General features: G+C 41.9%; 2 protein-coding genes across 14 annotated transcripts in view; one reads left to right on the top strand and one right to left on the bottom strand.

The window, feature by feature from the left end:
* MCF2L2 (MCF.2 cell line derived transforming sequence-like 2) overlaps nt 1–292 on the bottom strand; it is a 178992-nt gene extending 178700 nt beyond the window's left edge. For 5 of the 12 annotated variants that reach the window (XR_008578250.1, XM_054835044.1, XM_054835055.1 and 2 more), the window contains exon 1: nt 128–290. The gene's annotated coding sequence lies outside the window, so the exon portion shown is untranslated. Of the gene's footprint in view, nt 1–113 lie in introns of all 12 variants that reach the window. The other 7 variants (XM_054835048.1, XM_054835047.1, XM_054835049.1 and 4 more) reach the window with 3 other exon arrangements.
* Nucleotides 293–6814: 6522 nt separating this feature from the next.
* Nucleotides 6815–19773, top strand: RFC4 (replication factor C subunit 4). Of its 2 annotated transcripts, XM_054835995.1 has the most exons (11): nt 7014–7069; nt 7648–7726; nt 8045–8238; nt 11877–11956; nt 13143–13262; nt 14143–14286; nt 14458–14578; nt 15022–15147; nt 16793–16873; nt 18650–18766; nt 19473–19773. In XM_054835995.1, the coding sequence occupies exons 3-11, from the start codon at nt 8095–8097 to the stop codon at nt 19566–19568; spliced, it is 1029 nt and encodes a 342-aa protein (XP_054691970.1). In that variant the 5' UTR covers nt 7014–7069; nt 7648–7726; nt 8045–8094; the 3' UTR covers nt 19569–19773. The 2 variants fall into 2 exon arrangements, with proteins under 2 accessions (XP_054691969.1, XP_054691970.1); XM_054835994.1 differs by lacking the exon at nt 8045–8238 and having other exon boundaries at nt 6815–7069; nt 19473–19767.
* Nucleotides 19774–19954: the final 181 nt, after the last annotated feature.

Genomic DNA, 19954 nt, shown 5'->3' with positions numbered 1-19954 from the left:
CAGGGGGGGGTGGGGGTGGGGAATAAAAAAAGGAAAAAGAAGCAGCGAGTTGATTGCTTATGGCTTTTTTTCTCCCTTCTCCCGCGGATGAGGCAAAGGATAAAGAGACAAACCAGCAGGCAGATACCTTCCTCCAGGGAGACTTTTGGATGGTGATGCTGTGAGTCAGGGAAAAATCCTGGAGGTAGGAATGGCATCGGGAGGAGTGGAGCTGGCAGGAGAGCTGTAACAGCAGCAGCTGCTCTGCAACGCTCTCTTCACCAGCGTGCCTGGGAGTCAGGAACAACCCGCCGGCAGCCTCCGGTGCTCCCCCTTGGCCCCTGGCGCCCAAATGCCTTGCAAATTGTCCCCAAGTGGAACCCCACAATGTCCCCAGAGACCCTCCTCCCACCCCCTCTGAAAGCCCTTGCCTGACAAATGGGGCTGATGCATACATGGAGGGGAGGGCGGTCAGGGGGATTTTTAGGGGTGTTGTGGCCAGAGGCTTTGTTGCCCTCCTGCATGGATGGGATCCCTGGGATCCTGGCGTGACTAAGCCTACAGGACCCTCTCTGGCTGCACGTGTACAAGAAGGGTGTATTAATTAGCCTTGGGTGCTGGGCAGGTCTCTCCTGAGATCATGGCTCAGGTGTGCCTGTGGGCAGGCAGACACTGATGGACATCAGTGGGCCAGAGCAGGTCTGCAGGGATGCATCTGGGTGCCAGGGACACAGCTGAGCCTCACACGGATGCGTGGCTGCCACGGGGCAACTGGCTGCTGAGCTACAGAAAAGTGTCATCAACCCTCCCAGCTACAGACCTCAGCTGGGATCTGAGAAGAGGAAAAGTGAGGCAGGCAAGAAAGTGAGAAAAGGCAGGGCATGCCATGTCTCCATCCCCTCTTTGCACCTCCTCCTTGGAAGCCTACCTGAAGCTCCGTGCAAGATACTTCTGGAAACAGGGAAAATTTATCACACATCTAAAAATGAAGAAATAAAATAGAGAAGGGTGCAGCTGCCGGCAAGATCTGCTCTATTCCCTCAGAACAGATTCAGCTCTAATTCCAGATTTCCCTACCCATTCATAGGATTTTGCTTGGGTCCACCTTTCCAGACATGCCAAAGAACATGACATCATGTATACACAAAGCTGTAAAATAGCCCTGTGGGCTCATCAGATCTTACAGCACAATTAGTGCATCAGTTCTGGTGTCGCAAAAGGTTTTATCTACCTCTGTGATGGGAAAATCCTATAATGAGCTGGCTGACCTACAAGCCAGTCTGAGTATCTGTGCTGTTGTCCTCATTTTTGGATGACTGACCAACTGTGCTGAGCAGCTTCTTGCGTACTTCTGTTGAGTTAGTTTAACAGCAAGTCTGCCTGAAAACAAGTGAGGAGGATGACTGGAGAGCCACCCACCTGCCAACATGTTGGGATTAAAGCAAAAGCCATTTTTTTCCTGAGATCTTCCTTTTACTGCCCATCTGGGCAGTAAAGTTCAAACTGTGAAGACCTTGACTAAAATTAAAAGGATTCCCTCAACCAGGGAAGAGATGTCATCATCAGGAAAAAAAAGCATATGGGAAGCAGACTGCCACCCAGACATAATCTTTGGAGGGGTCTGAAAGATCTGGGATGCTATATTTTGTTCTCAGAAGATCACAGATTGCAGGTAGGAACACGGGACTAGAAAAGTCATCGTGTTTCCAGACAGCAGATTTTTTCTTTTTTCCTTTTTTCTGCAGGCAGAGACATTATATAATCCCATTCATAAATGAATTGAACTCCACTGAAAAGCAGTGTAGATGGTTTGCTCTCACTACTCCTACAGCAAGGCTGTTCAAGAACATCAAGGATAGCTAAGAGCCTTTGTCTTATTCCTAGCTAAATTTATTCTCTGTTATTTTAAGACCATATGCTCCTATACCAACATTGTTATTCAGCATCATTAACTGCAGACGCATATACATTTGCTATTTTAAGATCCTTTTTCTCTTATTATTTGTTCTTGCTGTGTTAGTCTGCTTTCCAGTTTTCCACTATATCTTCAATAACTTTTGAACCTGTTGGTCAATTGCAATCCAATGCAGGAGACAGAAATTAGTTCTTACAGGTTCACTGAAAAGTAACAAGGTGTAAAAAGCCTGAAAGGGGAAAGGATGCAGTAGGGACTGAGTGTTTATTTTGTGGCTGCTCCCTGCTCAGCTCATACTGTGAGGTGGGTTACATAGGATTCAGTCGGAGTTGAGGGAGCTGTCCTGTGATGTGAGTTATAATGAACAAAAGGGGGAAACTGGGGTTGTTTTGGTGGGATGCAGCCATGGGATGGCAAACTTCACTAGTTTTACCAGTCACAGGATGATTTTTTTTACACTGCCAAGATGCCAAGTGGTGCCTGCATTAACAAAGGCTGCTGTTCATAGTGTGTATTGCTATTACAAATTCCCAGATGGAAGAGCCACAGCGATTCAACCAAGTCAGAAATACTGCAAAAGCACTGGTGATCCACAGTTCAAGACCCAAGTTGAGAGGGGGAAAAGCAGGAGCCTGGACTACAGGGATCTCTTGGAGACAGAAAGAAATGAAAGTCCTGTGCCTGTCACTTGAGGAGTGGCTCAAAGATGCTGAAGCAACTTAGTCCATCACTGTGATGGTAACAATTTCCACTGCTGTGACTATTTGTGACATTGAGACAGTGCTTTTACTACAAATACAGTCTTCCCCTCTGAAGTATAAAAGCCCTTGCTGATATGCATGTGTTAGAGGTACAGAAGATGATAATTGACATTTCAGGCATGAGCCAGGGTCTCACCAGAAAGCAGGGCCAGGGCTGTACAAACACCATGATTCCGCTATTAAAATGATGGCCAACAGGCAAAATAATTTGATTTCTCCATGGAGTGACAGCCTGACAAATCGCCAGCCATTTATTAGATCCTGAATCAAACAGCTGAGGCCAAAGCATTGTAAGCAATTTTAATAAAAAGTAAATTGCACACTGCAAACAAAAAATATTTACAAGATCCTATGGCCTGGCCAGATGGAAGGGGAAACTCTCACAGCAAAAAATACATATAGATTAATCTAATCTTTCCTTCTTTTTCATCTTATGTAGCTATATATCTCTTTCTTGTGTCACAAGCAATCATTCATCCAACTGAGATTGAAGTGCTATTAAAGACCAAAATGAGATCGATCCATGAAACTAGCCTATCTTCTTCACTATATAGATTATCTCCATTTTCCCAGTCCTACATAACCTTTATAAGCTCACCCAACTCTTAGCTTTTCAGGAAAATCTCCTTCCAGAACAACATCACAACCTTCTGGTGTACAGAGTACATCTGAAGACACTTTCGTACTAGAAAAAATGCAGGCTGATGGAATAACAGAAAACTTTAGAATCCCTTTCCCAATTTTTTTCTTTTGCAAACAACTACTTTGGTATCACACCTCTTCCTCCCTTAACTTTTCTCTACAGACTGTCTGGTCCCCATGTCAAAGGCTGGGGCTCTATTACTGGCTGGGAAGAACTGTAACACTGTTGGCACGATCAGGAAAGGTAATTACACTGTCACCACTTTTGACTGGTTACGGCAGTATTTCAGCTCTGCAGTACATTTCCATTAGTAGAAAAAACTGGTAAATGAGTCAGATACTTCTTTGATGCATACCCAAAAGAAGGCACACAGAGTGCTGTTTCCTTTCTGTAACATCAATCACATAGTAAAGGAAAATACCACTCCATATTTCAAGTTTTCTTACTTTTGTTCTTTTTGGAACACTTCAGTCAACAGTGCTCTTGCTTAGCGTTTAAGAGGGTCACAGTGCTAGTGCTTCTCTGGCTGTTCTCGGCTTTTCACTGTCCTCTCAGTCAGCTCCTATCACAAATCTGGGCTTCTCTGCCGAAATGTGCATGTACACTTTTTCTCCCCCACACAGCTCCCCTAGCAATGCCTAGGTCTCTGCCTTCACACTTAGCCTCTTGGCTGAGCTTTGCAAAGCCTGAACTGCTTTGCCTCAGATGCTGTTTCAGCTACTTTACTTGAAAAGGAGCACAGCTGCTTCTAACATCCATTCTGAAGGAAAAGAGGCTGCTGAAGACACTAGTTTCAGCAAAGATCTCTGCTCCTCTCCCTTTATTCCTTCCCCATCATAAACCTTTTTGTCACCATAATTTACATCATTCACTGTCTGTACTCCAGAACAGCTGTCCTGACACAGACTGGGGCAGTAGCCCATCTGTGAGCAGGATCATTAATATACCCTTAGGAAATAGTGTACAAAACAAGGCATTCACAGAGAGACTCCTTCTCCAGTACTCCCCTCTCAGATTGCAGTGGTCTGTAGTTCATGGACTTCCTGAGCTTAAGTTTGCATTTGCCTGATCATATTTAATACTCCATTTCTTCATGAATATATCTAGTTATTTTTTGAATCTATTTATAATTTTGACAGCCATAAAGTTTGGTAGCAACAACATTTGCAATTTCAATGTGCATTGTGTGAAAAAAACACAACTTCTTTTGGTTTTAAATCTGAAGCCTGAGAGTTCAATTTCAGGCCTCTGGTTACTGCATCTTGAGAAGTCATCTTAGCCATGACTTTATATAGAGCAATCATATCCCTCAGTCACTTTCCTGAGCTGAGCCGAATGCTGTCCTAGTTATTATCTTTTCATAAAAAAAACGCCAATTCATACCTTTGAACATTCTTGCCAACTTGCTTTGAACTTTCTCTTGTTTACGCAGCTTGGACAGTGAAAACTGCCAGTTTCAGTCTGCTCTGTGTTGCTTACATAATTCTGACAGAAGCCTTCCAATGCTGAAAATTAGATAAATGTTTGCTGTTAAACTTGTAAGAAAATCAATATATACTTATTTCTATTGCATTCATTTCTTTCAACACTTTCAAGCATCTTTCCTCTTTTAAAACAAAGCCTGAATTTTGGACAAAGCTGTCGGATAGTGATCCTGTAACTTTTAGGATCAGCTTACTTCCTAAACTCTACATGGTTTATTTTAAGGAAGCCATTTGTCCACTTTCAGTGTCAGAAAAAAAACAGGCTCATCTCCCAGAAGCGTTAATGTCAACTGGCTGAAGGTCTAGATTGATGGATGCACGGGCAGTTCTCCAGGGCAGAAGGCAGAGTGACTTATAAAGACAGATGTTCTCCCCCTAATCAATTCTTCTGCCCTGCCACTGTCCCTAACCCCTGACGTATTGGTTTTCTGCCAGATGAGCTCTTGAACCCTCATTCCATCGTTGTACACCTGCAAATGCCAGTGGAAGGCTGGGAAAGAGAAGGACCAGGCTTCCCATTTGTATCAGCTCAAGCTGCCAAAAAACTGCAATGCCTCCAAAAGATGCAGTCTTCACCTCCACACACGCTCCCAGTTCTACTTCCTGCAATGTAACGGGTCATTTCACTGAGCTGCTGGATCTGCTTGTACCAGTTATGAAACTAGACCTGTGATACTTGGAAGATACTAGGGTTCTAGTGTGGCTGAAGGACCTGGCTACGATGAGAATGAAGAAGGTTGCCTTCAATCAGTATCAGTAACGAGATACCTGCTTCTACATCCTTACCATTTCCAGGTTACCATGACTTGGAAGTACCAAATATAATCACGGTGGGGGAAAAAAATGTAGCATTGTATGTTCATCTAGTACAAGACAACTGCAGCAATTGTATGTGTAGGCATTTCTTGCTGCTAAGGCTACGATCTGGATTTCATGCTTCAATAGCAGAATGCCACATGAGAAGAAACAGCTTATTTAAAATTGCCCAGGCAAGGATTACAGGCTTGTCTTGCTGACAGAATGATGTATTTTCAGCCTAAATTCTTCCCCACATCCCCTTTTCCAAAGACTGTTCATCTGTTGCCATAGAAACCATTTCCAATCCTCCCTTCTCCCTCGCACAGGTTCTATTCTGGGGGATCACTGCTCCGGCTGTGCCTTGTGCCCAGGAGTGGTCAAGGGGAAATAGTAAAGCAGAATGTCTGCAACACAATATCCATCTGCTGGTAGCATAATTGCTTTATTTTTTTTATCCACAAAACTGGTACATAACCGGAGGATAAGCTGTAGCTACCCAGAACATGAAAACGTGGGCATGCGTCACGACTGCCAAATCTACTAGGATGCTTTTTTGTCCTTTAAAGGGAACTGTCACATCAATCACACCCCTCATTTTTTTTTCCTGGCTTTGATGCAGGGGAAACAAAAAAGATTGACTTTCGCCTCACTGGTAGCTTTTGCACAAATAACCCCCGCGCCTGTCTGTACACCTGGGGGAGCTGCTCGCACGGCAACAGCGACGGCCGGAGGTTTGAGCAGCTATGGCCGTACAGTACAAACCGCCAGGGACAGGGTTGGGACAGACTCCGGCTTCTGTGGTTTTCCCTTCCACAGACCCCCAAGACGCACCTCAGCTGCCAGGCCAGGGCCGCAACCGCTCCCACCTCCTGACGGGAGAGGCCCCCCTCCTCCGCTTTGCTTTCGGCGCTGCTTTTGTACAACCGTTTCGGTTTTTTTTTCACTTGTTGGGGAAGGGATGTTTGGGAGGAGATGGTGGGGGAGGGGGGCAGCCGCCCGGCCCCCGCCACAGCCGCGGCCCTGGCGCCCTGAGGTAACGCCCTGCCGGCCCCGAGGGCACCTCCCACGCCGCGCCCACTTCCCACTTCAGAAACTGGAGCATGCGCAGAGCTGCCAGCGGGCGCCGCGCGGCCCTTGGCTCTAAAGCGTTACGTCCGTGCCCGCCTCCGCGGCGGGGTCGAGCTCTGTGGTTGGCTCTCGGCAGGCGGAAGCGGCCCCGCCCCCGGCCGGCCGCGGGTTGGCGGGAAGGGCTGGCGGGGCCTGCGGGGCCGTGTGCTGTGCGCGGCCTAACGGCTGGGCTGAGGAGGGAGGCTGTGAGGTGAAGGTGACGGTGACGGCTTAGCCCGGCCCGAGCCATGCAGGCCTTCCTCAAAGGCCCGTCTTCCATCAGCACCAAGCCCCCCGCTGCCAAGGAGAAGGGTGCAGCCGGCGCAGCGGGGAGCAGCGGGGAGGGCAAGAAGCTCAAACCCATCCCCTGGGTGGAGAAATAGTAAGGGCTGTTCTGGGGCGGTGGGGTCACTGGCCGGGGGGCCGGGGGTGTTCGGCTCTGCAGGGGGGTGTGGAAGAGGGGCTGGGTGTATAGCAAAGGGGGTTACAGCTGTAGGTGTCTGCACCTGGGAAAACACCTTTAACTTCTTCTGTTATGGGGAAAGCCTTCGTTGGTGTTACTGAGCAGAAAATGCCTTCGTTGCTCATGCCAAGCAGTGCACTTTCATCACTGTGGCTTGGTGCTGAAGGGTATTAAATGCTTTGGTTTTGAGAAGCCTTTATCAGCTCACAAAGTGGTACAGTATTGCAGTCTGCCACACAGCTCTGCTTCTAAAACCAGCTTGGGCTGGTGTTTACAGTAGAACTAGACAAACAGCTTCCTGAGAAATTACATCACTTCAGTAATACAGACCAGAGGCATTAGACAGATTTCCTGTTATGATTTTGGCCTCAACTACAAAATTTGCTGTGATTCTTCAGTACCTGATGTAGCCAGAAAGGGAAATGTTGGTTTTCTCAATTTCAATTTTCTTCTGAAACGGTTAGCTAATAAATTGCATTTAATGTCTTTTTATTTAGTCGCCCCAAAAATGTGGATGAAGTCGCCTTCCAGGATGAAGTTGTTGCTGTGCTCAAAAAGTCCTTGGAAGGTGCTGATGTGAGTGTCATGATAACATCTACCCCATCACTGCAGCGCTGGCATCTAAGAATATAGATGGGGATAAAAAGAGTATTTTCAATTGCATTTGTTTATACTTGCATTTGCTTTTGGATGAAAACCTAGTAACTATTCAGTATGAATGATGGTTATTTCCCCCAAACTGGGTGATGGAGAGTTGGAGGGACTGAAGGGAGACATAAAGTAGGTAGCCAAGAGATGGCTATACTTTCTTGCAAATCTGGACAATTCCTTCCCTCATACATGCTGAGACTTTTTTTGTTTGTTTTGTTTTGTTTTGTTCCATGTTTTACCTAGAAAGGTCATTCTTGTGCTCCAAAAGCTGTTTCTGTTTTCATGGACTGCTAATGCCAGCTGAAGTGGTCAGTGGATGTTCTGAAAATGATGTTTGTGATACAGCTATCTGCTCACCAAGAGCTAAAAGAAACCTTTCAAAGTTTTATGCAAGAAGCCTTTCACTGATAGTGTGCTCTGATGCACAGTATGCACAGGTAGTCTTTGGTATTTGAAAATTTTATCTTAGAACAATTTACTCTGCAGTTCTGGTTTTGACTAATATGAGTCTATTTCTATCTGAAAATATTAATTTAATAGGAACTTGCAAAAGCAGAAGTACTTTTATTTGTTTTAGTCTAGGGAGCCAAAATGAAGCTGGTATGACAGAACTGGGCAACACTTGTATAATTATTTTCTTTAGTTCATGTCCCTAGAGTCAGTTTACTTTGAGAATGCTGTTGTAATGTGACCCTGTCATGTAATGTTGTACCCATAGAAATCTGGATTTCAACAGCAATGCTGCTGTATTACCATATTTGTACAGTTGAGGTAATTAGTAAGGAACTGTTAACAGCTAAGGAGAAATGAGGTGCTGCTACCTACTCTGTCTGGACACGTAACATCACTTAGGTGATGGGTTGTGAAGTTCTATTTTAAGCAACAGCTATTTAAAACCCTACAGCTTCTAGATCAGCAATGTTTCTTGGATTATGAGCCTAGTACACTTGTGTTGACTTTCTGCCTCCTGAGTTGAAAAGACAAATTGTAACTTCTGCTTACAGTTAGAGGCTTTATATTTTGCCACAGCTACCCAAACTCAGCAAGGCATTTGAGAACAAAATCATGCAAGTACTTTAAAATATTTGACGCTTTTAAAATTTGGATGTTTTTGTTAGTTCTTGAAAGGACTCATTCTGTCAAAAAGGCAAAAGTGTAACTTAAACTGTGAGGTGGCTGGTACTTATTTCAGAAGTTCTCATTGAATTTGGAGATCTGGGGAGATCAAAGAAACAACTGTGACAACACTGTAGGTTTGTGTAATGTGCTTTATTTAACCTTAGCCTTATCATAGAATCGCCTGCCTGGAAGGGACCTTAAAGATCATTTAGTTCCCACCCCCCTGCCATGCGCAGGGACACCCTCCACTAGACCAGATTGCCCAAAGCCCCATCCAGCCTGGCCTTCAACACTTCCAGGGAGGGGGCATCCATCCAAAATGGAGAGCCAGTCCTTTCCTGATTGGCCTGTAAGTGTTTGCGGGCCTTGGTTTGAGAGCTTCTAAATGGAGCAGGACTTTTAAGTCCCTGATATATCTCCGTCTGTAATAGCATCTGTCTTACTATAAACTGGGGAGACTGGAGTCCAAGTGATTTTGAACTAGAGAAGTTGATTTCTGTGTGCCAGACCTGTTGTTGTTGCTTTTTGCAAAGAAATTGACAAGTGTCATAGTATTAATTTTCATTTACTTGATGATATCTTAATGACTGAAAAGAGAGTTAGGTGTAGGATTATAATTGCAATTTACTTTTTCATTTGTACTGAAACTTCTAGAAAAGGACTTGGGGTTTGCACTGTATGTGGTAACTTTCCCATAAGCAGGATGATGTCTGCAGGTATCCTGCTCACCCCTGTCAAGCATGGAAAAATGGATAACCAGATCGGGTTGCAGTCTGTTTAAAAATACTGCCACAGTTACATAAAGGATTAAGCTGTGCTGGTGAAAAAATAGTGTGAATACTGTTGATAACTTCAGTGAAAAACAAGCATGAATGAGGTTGAAACAGAAACACTAGTAAAGTATGGGTTTAATGGAATTAGGAAACAGATTCTTATTAAAGTTTTTACCTGCTAATGCTTGTTTTGAGAACTAGTAGAGTGTGAATTAGCACAGTGTGCCAACCTAACATGGTTGTTGGTGAATTTTCAAATGCCATTCAGGAAACATTTCCTCTCCCTGGAGCTTTCCTGAAAGATATAGGGGGATAATAATGTTGTGGTATCTAATGAAACTTGAAAAAAAAATATTTGTTAGTACTGAATGCTGTTTAGTTTTTAGTAACTAGGGAAACAAGAAACGAATGATTGGCAGAAAGAGCAGGCAAAACTGGAAATTGATTTATTTGCTATAAATTGATTGAAGATTGAAATTCTTCTGTCTGTACTTGTACAGTACATACACAGTTGAATCTCTTCTTTGTGTCTTAATCTTAGGTGTTAAAATGGGATGCTCATTACCAAACCGGTCTATCTCTATTTCATTTTCTGATTATGGATTGTGCGTTCCTGCATTTTTGTCTGCTCTTTGGATGTCTTTGGTTTTCCTGTTCCCATTCTGTCTGCATTGCTTGCTATATTCAGCATAAAATTCTCTAATCTAATTTTAGTTGACTCTTTTTAAAAATAGAACATTTATTAAGGGCTGGAAATCAAGTCAGACTGAGAGGTTTGGTTTTTTGCTATTGATCGGAGGGGACTCTTGGATTCTTGTTCAAAGAATGTACAACTGGAACATCCCCTACTGTCAAAGGCAGCAGTTTTAAAGTGAAATGTGATAATTTGTAAGAGGGGTTACTTGAAATAGTAGTATAGAAAGCTATCATTCCTATGCTAATTAGAAAGCTTCTTGATTTCAGCCAATATTTAGTCATGGCTAACTTACACAAATTTGGTTTATGCCAACTTTGTCCCTTTGTTGCTCTGATACATTTATGGCAATCAGTCATATTCCCTCTCAGCTTTTGCTTTGCTGAGCTAACTAAATCAATCTCTCTTTAAAAAAGTCACTTCTCATAAGACAGGCTCTTCACTCCTTTAATCAGTTTGGATTCATCACCCTTGACTAAGGGTGAACTGAACTGTGTGTAGCTTTCCAGATGAAGTCTTACTAGCTCTATGTTAGTACTAGTAATTTTCCATCTGTATTGAAACTGCGCATCCTAGGACAGGCTTATACTGTTCCTCTGACAGGCAAAACAAAGTCAGCTTGTGTTTTATTCCAGCTGTCTAGCAGATATTTAGTTATATTCTCAAGTTGTGAGATTTTATGCTTTGTGCTGCTAAATGTCATCATATATTATTACTGCGGTCTTTGCTGTGCTGCTTTGATCTTCCTGTGTCAGCATATTTCTGTAATGCATTCCTATTTTTCATGCCAAGGTTATTAATTAAATTATTTGAAAGATCAGTTAACCTGATTTCTTTAAGAAATGCCACTGGTCTCCTTTAAAAAATCCTTGGATGGATGTATGCATTCCAGTCAGTTGTTGCAAGCATCTCTGTGATTAGTGTTAGGGTATGTCTGCATTGCACTCACTGCAATGTAGTTCAAGTATTCATAAACTACCTTGTACTTATTGCAGGGGAGTTAATGGCAGCACAGAATTCTCAGCATGGCTTGAAAAGGCAGTCTGGGGAGATGAGAAAGTACAGGGTAGTTAACCTGTGCCAAATTTTGTCACAGCTGCACTGCTAGTAGTATCCAGACTGTTTAATGGCCATCCTTGGAAAAATTTGCATATCACTGCAGTCCTAACAGTAAGTTCTGTAGGCTTTAGTGATCGCAGACATGACCTGGAGGGTATATATCAAAATAAAATATAAATTGAAGTATCAGTTTCAATAGAACATGTGATGGTGTCACCAAATAACGGCTTGTTCATGCTGCGTTATAAACAGCAACTGTTTGTCCTCCTTCAGAGCACTATGTGCAATGACCTAGAAGTCAAAGACTTGATGTTATCTACCAGGAGGAGCAGATAGTTCTATTAGGCACTCAGATTTTCAGTAGGTTTTCCTGTTTGTGGTTTGTTTCATTTATTTGCTTTTTTTAAAAAAAGGTGCCTTGCTGTTTTAGCTTCCCAATCTGTTGTTCTATGGCCCGCCTGGAACTGGAAAGACTTCCACTATTTTAGCAGCTGCTAGAGAACTCTATGGGTAAGCTGGAATCAAGTTGCTTTGCTGTAATTAACTATCACATGTCTAGAATTCTAATCATGTGACAGAGTGCCTCTAGTCATTGCCTGTTCTTATGTAGCTTCTAGGTCTTTTTCAGGAATATTTTCACATTCTAATTCAGCTCTAAAGTGAGATTTCTTTCTCATTTGTCCTGTCACAAGTCATCGATTTCTGTTACCAATATAGTCTTAGAACACTTGAGACTAGCAGCCATGTAACCCTATAGCAAAGAGTATGAAAAGAAATGGCTTTTATATGCCTTACTGAACTTTGTAAAGGAATTCCAATGTTAATGGTATATTCAGTAAGTTGTTAGCTACACATAGATCTCAAAGCACTTCATAAAATGTCTGAATCGTAATCTTTCCGTTACGTGCCATTGAATTGTGTCTGGAAGTAATATCGGGAGTCAGACTAAAATTCAGCATGTGTACATTCATCAACTCAGTTGTAACACTTGGGATTTTTTGAGTACTGAATTCAGTGACCCATAAGCAAAAAACGGATGAGAAAGTGGTTTGATGTTATGAGCAAATCTGATGTTGACTTTAGACCTTCCCCCTGCACCCATCATTGTCTTTAATTATTGGCTCATGTTGTTTTTTGGGAAGAACCACTTCTAGTTTAATAGTGGGAAGACCACTCCAAGTTGTATGTTCATTTGAATGCCCAGAATTTAAAATTCATTGTATTTTTTTTTTTTTTAAATCAGAGGTGCTGCTGTATAGTACTGCTGCTAAATACAGCCTGTATTGTACTTTCTAGGTATTTCTTTCTGGTACTATTGGCAGTGGCAGAGCACTGCTGGTGACTGTATCTGGGCATTTTACTTTGACATTGCTCACAGCATGTAAGTAGAAAGGCATGTAATGTAGTGCTCTGAACTTAGGAAGCCAAATTCCTACTTTTTTTTTCCCTGGATAACTGATGTAATTTTACACCTCACTGTTTTCTGCAGTCTCGGAGGTAATTGTAAAAATAGCTAATGGAAATTCATACCTAACATTTAATGGTCTCAATTTAACTGTCTTTTAACAAAGTATGCTAATTAGTAATGCTGGCAAAAATAATACCAGCCATTTGAAAACTCCAGGACTGTCGATATACTTTCTAATGTATCCTTACAAGAGTTAGCAGCTAACATGTTGTAATAAAAATTTTGCAGGCCTGAATTATTCCGGCAAAGAGTCCTTGAGTTAAACGCTTCTGATGAGCGTGGAATACAAGTGATTCGGGAAAAAGTGAAGTCTTTTGCTCAGCTAACTGCATCTGGAAGCCGTTCAGAGTAAGTGCTGGGTCAAAGCTGGCTCTGATGGACTTTCTTGCTTAGGAGGAAGCATGTGATTGGTTTTGTTTAGGTTATCTTTATAATTCTAATATAAATAATGGGCTAGCATTGCCCAGAAGTTTGCAACACACGCAGTGTTTTGGCTAAGCTTTGACTTCATGCAATTTCATGTTGAGAGTTTCAATGTGTGGGAGGAACTTTTGCTAGTGCTGTTGGAGTTAGAGGCAGAAAGGGAAAAACCCAAAAGATCAAGCCTTCTGGATTTGGTGATATGTTGTTGCCTTTGCAAATGTCCGACTACCATAGAAAAGCTTCTTTGGGGAAACTGTGGTGGAAGTTACTTCTCTAGTACCTCTAATCTGAAGCATCTCATACAAAATGGGTGCTAGCTTATAAGATGCTAACAAGATTCTGGCATTAGATGGTGAGAAGCCCTGTGCAGGTGAAGTCGTATGTGTGGAAAAAACAGGTTGTGGAAAGTAGCAGGAAGAAACTGCATGCCAGGACTATCTGGCACGAAATGTTCTTATGTACTGAAATTAGTCTGTTGACTGTTCTTTAAAGTTCAAGGAATCAGGAAGCCTGTAAAAAGAAGATCTGCATTAGTTGTTAAAAGAAAAAACTTAATGCAAAAGTATGTATTTTACAGGACTTGCAGTATTCAAGTGTCAGTCTTTCTATGGGAACTCAGTCCCCCCCTTATTACCAATATTAGTCCTTTATCTAAAAATAATAAACAACATTGAACCTCTGAATATGTTCTATTTATTGGATATAAATACTTAAGTAAAATATGAATTGCTATTTGCAGTGATTCTTTTTTTTTTTGGTCTCTATGTTGCGTGTCTCCTGGATAACAGATTTTTTTATTTTTCAGTGGTAAAGTTTGTCCTCCGTTTAAAATTGTAATCCTGGATGAAGCAGACTCAATGACATCAGCAGCCCAGGCAGCCTTAAGACGCACAATGGAAAAAGAATCTAAAACAACACGTTTCTGCCTTATTTGTAACTACATCAGCAGGTACGTGTGGAGTTTGTTGCTTAGTTGGACTTGTTGTTCTTCCTGTTCCGTACTTTTTTTTTCCCCTTCTTCTTCACTGAGAGGTTGATGCCTTTTCTGCCTCGATAGCTTTGCTTGTATGAACTTGACCCATGCATTCATTTACCAAGCATTCACCTTCCTTTCTTTCAGAATAATTGAACCTTTAACATCTCGATGCTCCAAATTCCGCTTCAAGCCTTTGTCAGACAAAATCCAACAGCAGAGACTATTGGAGGTTTCTGAGAAGGAACATGTGAAAATCAGTAGTGAGGTAACTTCGTGGTTGCCATGGAATTTTATTGCTTAATCCAATGCATAATTGCATTACAGTGAAAGGGGCTAAGTCAGCATACTTTTCCAGACTGCTCAATTGTATTAAATACAATATATAAACTCATTTAGATACTATTCTCCTTCCATAGATGGGATGAATTTTAAGAGTCTTCCTAAAACCAGAGAAATGTCCACCAGAGAAAACTGAAGCAAAACTGTAGGGCGCTTTGTTCTGTGCTGAGATTACTTTGCTTCATTCTGAAATGTCCAGCGCACATTTATATTAGTAGAGAGGTTGCTTTGTAACTTGTGCATTGTGCCTGTCTGTGACAATCTGCTTTAGGCACTACTTGATGTTTTATAATCAATGTGCTGAGAAAGTCAACTGCATTTTAATTAACAGTGAACATATAACTTGCATTTTCTGACATTATTTTTCAGGCAGTATCTTACCTTGTTAAAGTATCAGAAGGGGACTTAAGAAAAGCAATTACTTTTCTTCAAAGTGCCACTCGCCTAATGGGCGGGAAAGAGATCACAGAGAAGATAGTCACTGAAATTGCTGGGGTAAGCTGTGCTTTACAGTTTTTCCTGTAATTACTCTGAAAAGCATTTGTGTAGTAAGTATACTTGCTACCTACATCTACCTTTGCTCAAAGTGTGATTAAAAAATTGGTTTATACCCATTAATATTGCAGTATGGTAACAATACGGTATCCACCAAAATTTAAAAGACTGCCTGATTCTGTACACTTAGTACATAGCAAGTTTCTAGCAGCTTATTCTCAAGAAAAACTGTAAAATAGTCTTATTTCAAACTGAAGTTGAAATGCCCTGCCCATGAATGCAAAATATATTGCCTTTTGTGGGACGGTAGACTAGAACATCTTTTTGGTGCTTTTACATATATGTGTGTGTGTGTGTTTATATGTACGTGTGTGTGTATAAGTATAGATCATTGCAAACCATGCTTTGGAAACACCACAGGGGAATGACTTTCAGCAGCAGCTCATTTTCAACTTAACGTTCACAGTGACAGTGTCTCTTCAAGGATCTGCGTAGGATCTTGCTTTTTAACAAAACAGCAGTGATTTCTTCTAGAAATGACATAGATAATACTGAGAGGGACAAGAAAAACCTGAGAGGAAATGCACTTAATAAAACTTGTGTGAAGGGGTTCCTATAGCAACAAAACACCCCTTAAAGCAAGAAATGTGAGATTAGGAGTTGAGGAGCTGAAGATTTAATGGGCTTTAATGATGGACACACTTCCCTTGAAGGTGCTACCATCATAGCTAATTGTTAGGGCTGTGAGGTTTTCACTGTGATGGAACCAGAGGCAATTGCTACTGTGCATGTTTTACAGAACAGTTTTAAACAATTTTCTCAGTGAAGTCATTCAGTTTTGTGTACTTAGCTGTAGAAAAGAGCTGGATTTCACTGACAGATATCTAAATCACAATTTCTGAGAAATCTGGCAGATGTTGACTGTAATGATAGGAAACAGAAGCATGAAATTCCATTATTGAATAACACTTGTTTAAACCAAAGGAACCCAACTTTACATCTTCCTTAAGACTTCAAGTTCTTGGTCGTGCGTAACGTTTGTGACCCTGGAGCGACCTTAGTACGAGAGATTAATAAAGAAGCTTTGAAACCAAACTGTCCAGACACTCAAGTGACAGGAATGACAAGTAGAGGGGAGAATGTGGGCACTGCTTCCCTGCTCAGAGCTAAATAATGGCATCTGTCAACCTTTTTTCTTCTGATTTATTGTCTGATCTTGTTGCATTGGGCTTTTTTTGTATGTCCCTGGCGTGTCACTGGAGAGAAAACTGATTTGCTGGTTTGCTTAAGTGTGGAACGGTACAGAAAGCGTTGGCTGATCTAATTGTTGAAGTAGGTCTGCCGCTTAGTCAGTGTCCTGAATGAGTGACTGTGTGTTGGATTTATGAAGGTGACTTTGACAATTCACTGTCATTATATAGTTTTTGTTTTAATCACCAACATAGGATGAATACTACAGCGTAGCTCTTGCTCTTAAAATTTAGCTAGTCTGTCTTTTATACTTGCTTGGAAGTGGTTGGGTGTGTAGAGGGATGAAATGCTACAATGGCCTCCTTCATAAACAGTTTGTGTTTGTTACTGTAAACATCAACTTCAATTTTAAGTTTACGAAGTTGAAATTAAGAAATGAAACTTCTTGTTACAGGTCATCCCTAAAGAAACAACGGATGAACTGCTCTCTGTCTGCCAGAGTGGTTCATTTGAGAAATTGGAAACACTGGCAAAGGTAGGAGTCCTCTTAGTGCTCTGGCCTGGGTAGTTTTCTGGGTCGCTGCCCTGTGAATGCTTTGTTGCTGGGCTGCAGCTGAAGAACGTTTGGCCACAGGTCAGTTGGGCTGCACATTGCAGGAAGTACGTCTGTTACCAGTTAGTACTCTGAGCTCTCCCTTCTGAGGAAGAGCTGCCAAAGCTGCAAATAAGATTCCCTAGCAATGTGACTCCAGCTTTCTCCTGAGTTAAACTGGTGACATGTGGAGCTGTTATGTGGAATTAGGCTGAGTAGGAATTCTGAGTGAGACATTTGGCTCAGGCCTTTAGAACTGTGTCTTCACTGGACTGGACTAGTTGCCGCCTTGGTTACACAGAAGCTGTGTTAGATGAGAGTATCTGAATAAAGCTGTAATAAGTCTTCAGTTTTAAAATATTTCATGTTAATCTTAGAGTACGCTACTAAGTAAGTTTGTCTTACAAACTACAGTGACTTAAAATAGATCTTGCTGGAGAAGGCACAAGCTACTGGTTTATAGAGGTAGATTTATTGTCTTTACTGTAGAAAAGGTTTTGCTCTCTTTGAAGAATGGGAAGTTCCTAATCTCGAGTTTAAAGGAGGCTCAGACAGTCTTGAACTGGATTTAAAATCAGGTTGCCCCTGACAGAGAGAAGCATGCCATAGTACCGTTCTCCCTTCCAGTGAAATGTTCCGTGCCTGTATGAAAAAAGACAGTATTGGTCAGCCTCCTGTTTTTTACTTGGCAGAACCTCATCAGATAGTTCTGGCCAGGGCCTCTGGTTTTGAGACTGGATTTATTCTCCTGTAAACTTGCAGCAGATCTTAGAATTGTTGTGCCAGGACTTGTGCAGATGTTGCTGCCTTATGCCTTCACATTTAGCGTGTGTTGATCTTAAGAGGTGATGAGACGGATTTTCTAAATCCTTAGAGCTGGTATAGCCTTTCATCAAACCATGATCTAATCTAACATAGTAGTTTGGAACTGTTCTCTAGTTTCTAGAGTAGGTATTTCATGGTGGGGGATTGTTTCAAATATTAATGCTCAATATGCAGTTGACACAATTTGAAGGCACACTTCTGTAAAGCACGGCTGTATATTTTGCTGTACAGGAAAATAAGATTGCACCAACTCTTTTTCTATTTTCATAAACTTCTCTTTGCCTAAATGGCTTCATAGAACACTGTTCTCAATATTTGCTGGTTTTGTACCTGGGCACTACTGATTTAAAACAAACCAAACAAAACACAAAGCTATCTTTAGTTGCCATGGGTTTTATTTTATTAAAAAAGTTCTGGCCTTACAGATTTCTGTATGCCTAAGGCAAGCAACTACCAGATGAAGAAAATAAATCAAAGTAGGTGGCACTTTAAAATGTGAAGGCTGTGAAACTGCCACATGATGCTGTGGATGCTAAGCTTTCCTAATTTTAGAATAAGATTGGACAGGTTCAGTGGAGGTTGTTCAATGCTTAAAATGTCTCTAGCTCACAAAATCCTCAAGATGTAAATTGTCAGAAGCTGGAAGAATATTTGGGCAAAATTATTGCTATATGCCAGCCCTGCTCTCACAGCCTTTCCTCGGCGCTCACCTCAGGTCACTCTCAGGCAGGATGCTGGACTAGATACAAACCACTGACAACTCCTCGGCAAAGTTCCATAATAAACTTCAGCACAGTCTTTCAGTTCAGCAGAACTTTTTCAGATTGGTATTCCAGTTTGTGGTGTTTCTGCTGCTGAATTATTTCCATTTTCCTCCCTCCCTCCCTGACACAGAATCTCATAAATGAAGGGTATGCTGTTGCTCAGCTTGTAAACCAGCTGCATGATACCGTTGTTGAGAGTGAAGATTACAGCGACAAGCAGAAATCTGTCATAGTTGAGAAACTTGCGGTAAGTCTGTAGCTTGAGTTAAAAAAACCCCTACACATTAATCTCCACTGATTTTAATTTTTGTTTATGCACTCTCTCTCCCCAGAAGTATATGTAATGGTTTATTTTGATTTTGAGTTCTGAATGTGTCTTGGTAGAACCTGAATTTTTGTCCTGAGAAATTTCATGAGAAGGAATTGAAATCCAGTTCAGTGAATTATTAGCCATGTTATATTGTTCTAGTGGTGCTCAAGCAAGGGATTTGGGGTTTCTTTTTGGGGGGTATTTTTATGATATAAATTGGGAACTGCAAAATATAAGTCTTTTGTTCCAGTGTGTAAAATATGCCTTTTCAGAAACAGTGAGTTACTTAACTTGCTAAATTCTGACCAAGATGACAAGACAGCTGGGGTGGAGATCTTGCTAAACTCACTGAAAAAAGGCAGATAGTGGTGGTGACCTGCAGAGTGATGCTCCTGCAGTTAGTCGCAGAGCGAATGGTGCATCCCTTCCTGTCTATAAATCCCTCCAGAAGACAGAGGCCAGAGAGGTACCTTTTCCCAGTTTGGTATGATGGGGGTGTGATGCATGACTGCTGGAGAGGTCATTGCCAATTAATTAAACAGCTGACAACCTTCATCTTGGTGTTCTCCATTGTAACCTAAGCAAGAGCTGGCTTGAGCACCACCATTTTAGAAGGGTTTTACCTTCTCTTTTCTATTTGCAGGAAGTAGACAAATGCTTGGCTGATGGTGCTGATGAATTCCTGCAGCTGATGAGTCTCTGTGCCCTTGTGATGCAGCAGCTAACCCAGAACATTTAACTGCTGGCAGCAGAGCAGCTTGTTTTGTGGGTGGTGAGGTTCTCAGAGCAGGGACCTGCAGGCTTTTGTACTGTTTTTTGCAATAAAAGGACTGCTCAGCAGTTGGAAAAGCTCAAGCTGGGATATCTGAACTTCTTTATGCTAGGTTAAAGATCTCTGGCTGCAGCAGGGCCAGTAATGCTCCTGCTTTGCAGTTCTTGGTGGTAGACTTCCACAGGGCAAGGGAAGTGCAGCAGACTATACTCAGTTGTGCTACACTTACAGAGTTGTTCCTTTCAGCCATGTTGCTGGGGTTTTCAGAGCATTGACTTGGCAAAACAATTACATCTTTATGGAACACAGGCCTTCAGGCTGATCCCTGCTCCTGAGGGAGCACAGCCTTGTGT

The sequence above is a fragment of the Grus americana genome, chromosome 9 (genome assembly GCF_028858705.1).
Source record: "Grus americana isolate bGruAme1 chromosome 9, bGruAme1.mat, whole genome shotgun sequence".
Taxonomy (NCBI): Eukaryota; Metazoa; Chordata; class Aves; order Gruiformes; family Gruidae; genus Grus; species Grus americana.
The sequence above is the reverse complement of the archived record's forward strand: the minus strand, read 5'-3'. Positions and strand labels throughout refer to the sequence as shown.

What these genes read in the sequence shown, in the direction of transcription:
- RFC4 (XM_054835994.1), top strand. Translation starts at nt 6,936, where the DNA reads ATGCAGGCCTTCCTCAAAGGCCCGTCTTCCATCAGCACCAAGCCCCCC. An exon ending in TAGTCACTGAAATTGCTGGG is followed by an intron (nt 15,148 to 16,792) that starts GTAAGCTGTGCT and finishes TTCTTGTTACAG; the next exon opens with GTCATCCCTAAAGAAACAAC. An exon ending in AATTGGAAACACTGGCAAAG is followed by an intron (nt 16,874 to 18,649) that starts GTAGGAGTCCTC and finishes TCCCTGACACAG; the next exon opens with AATCTCATAAATGAAGGGTA.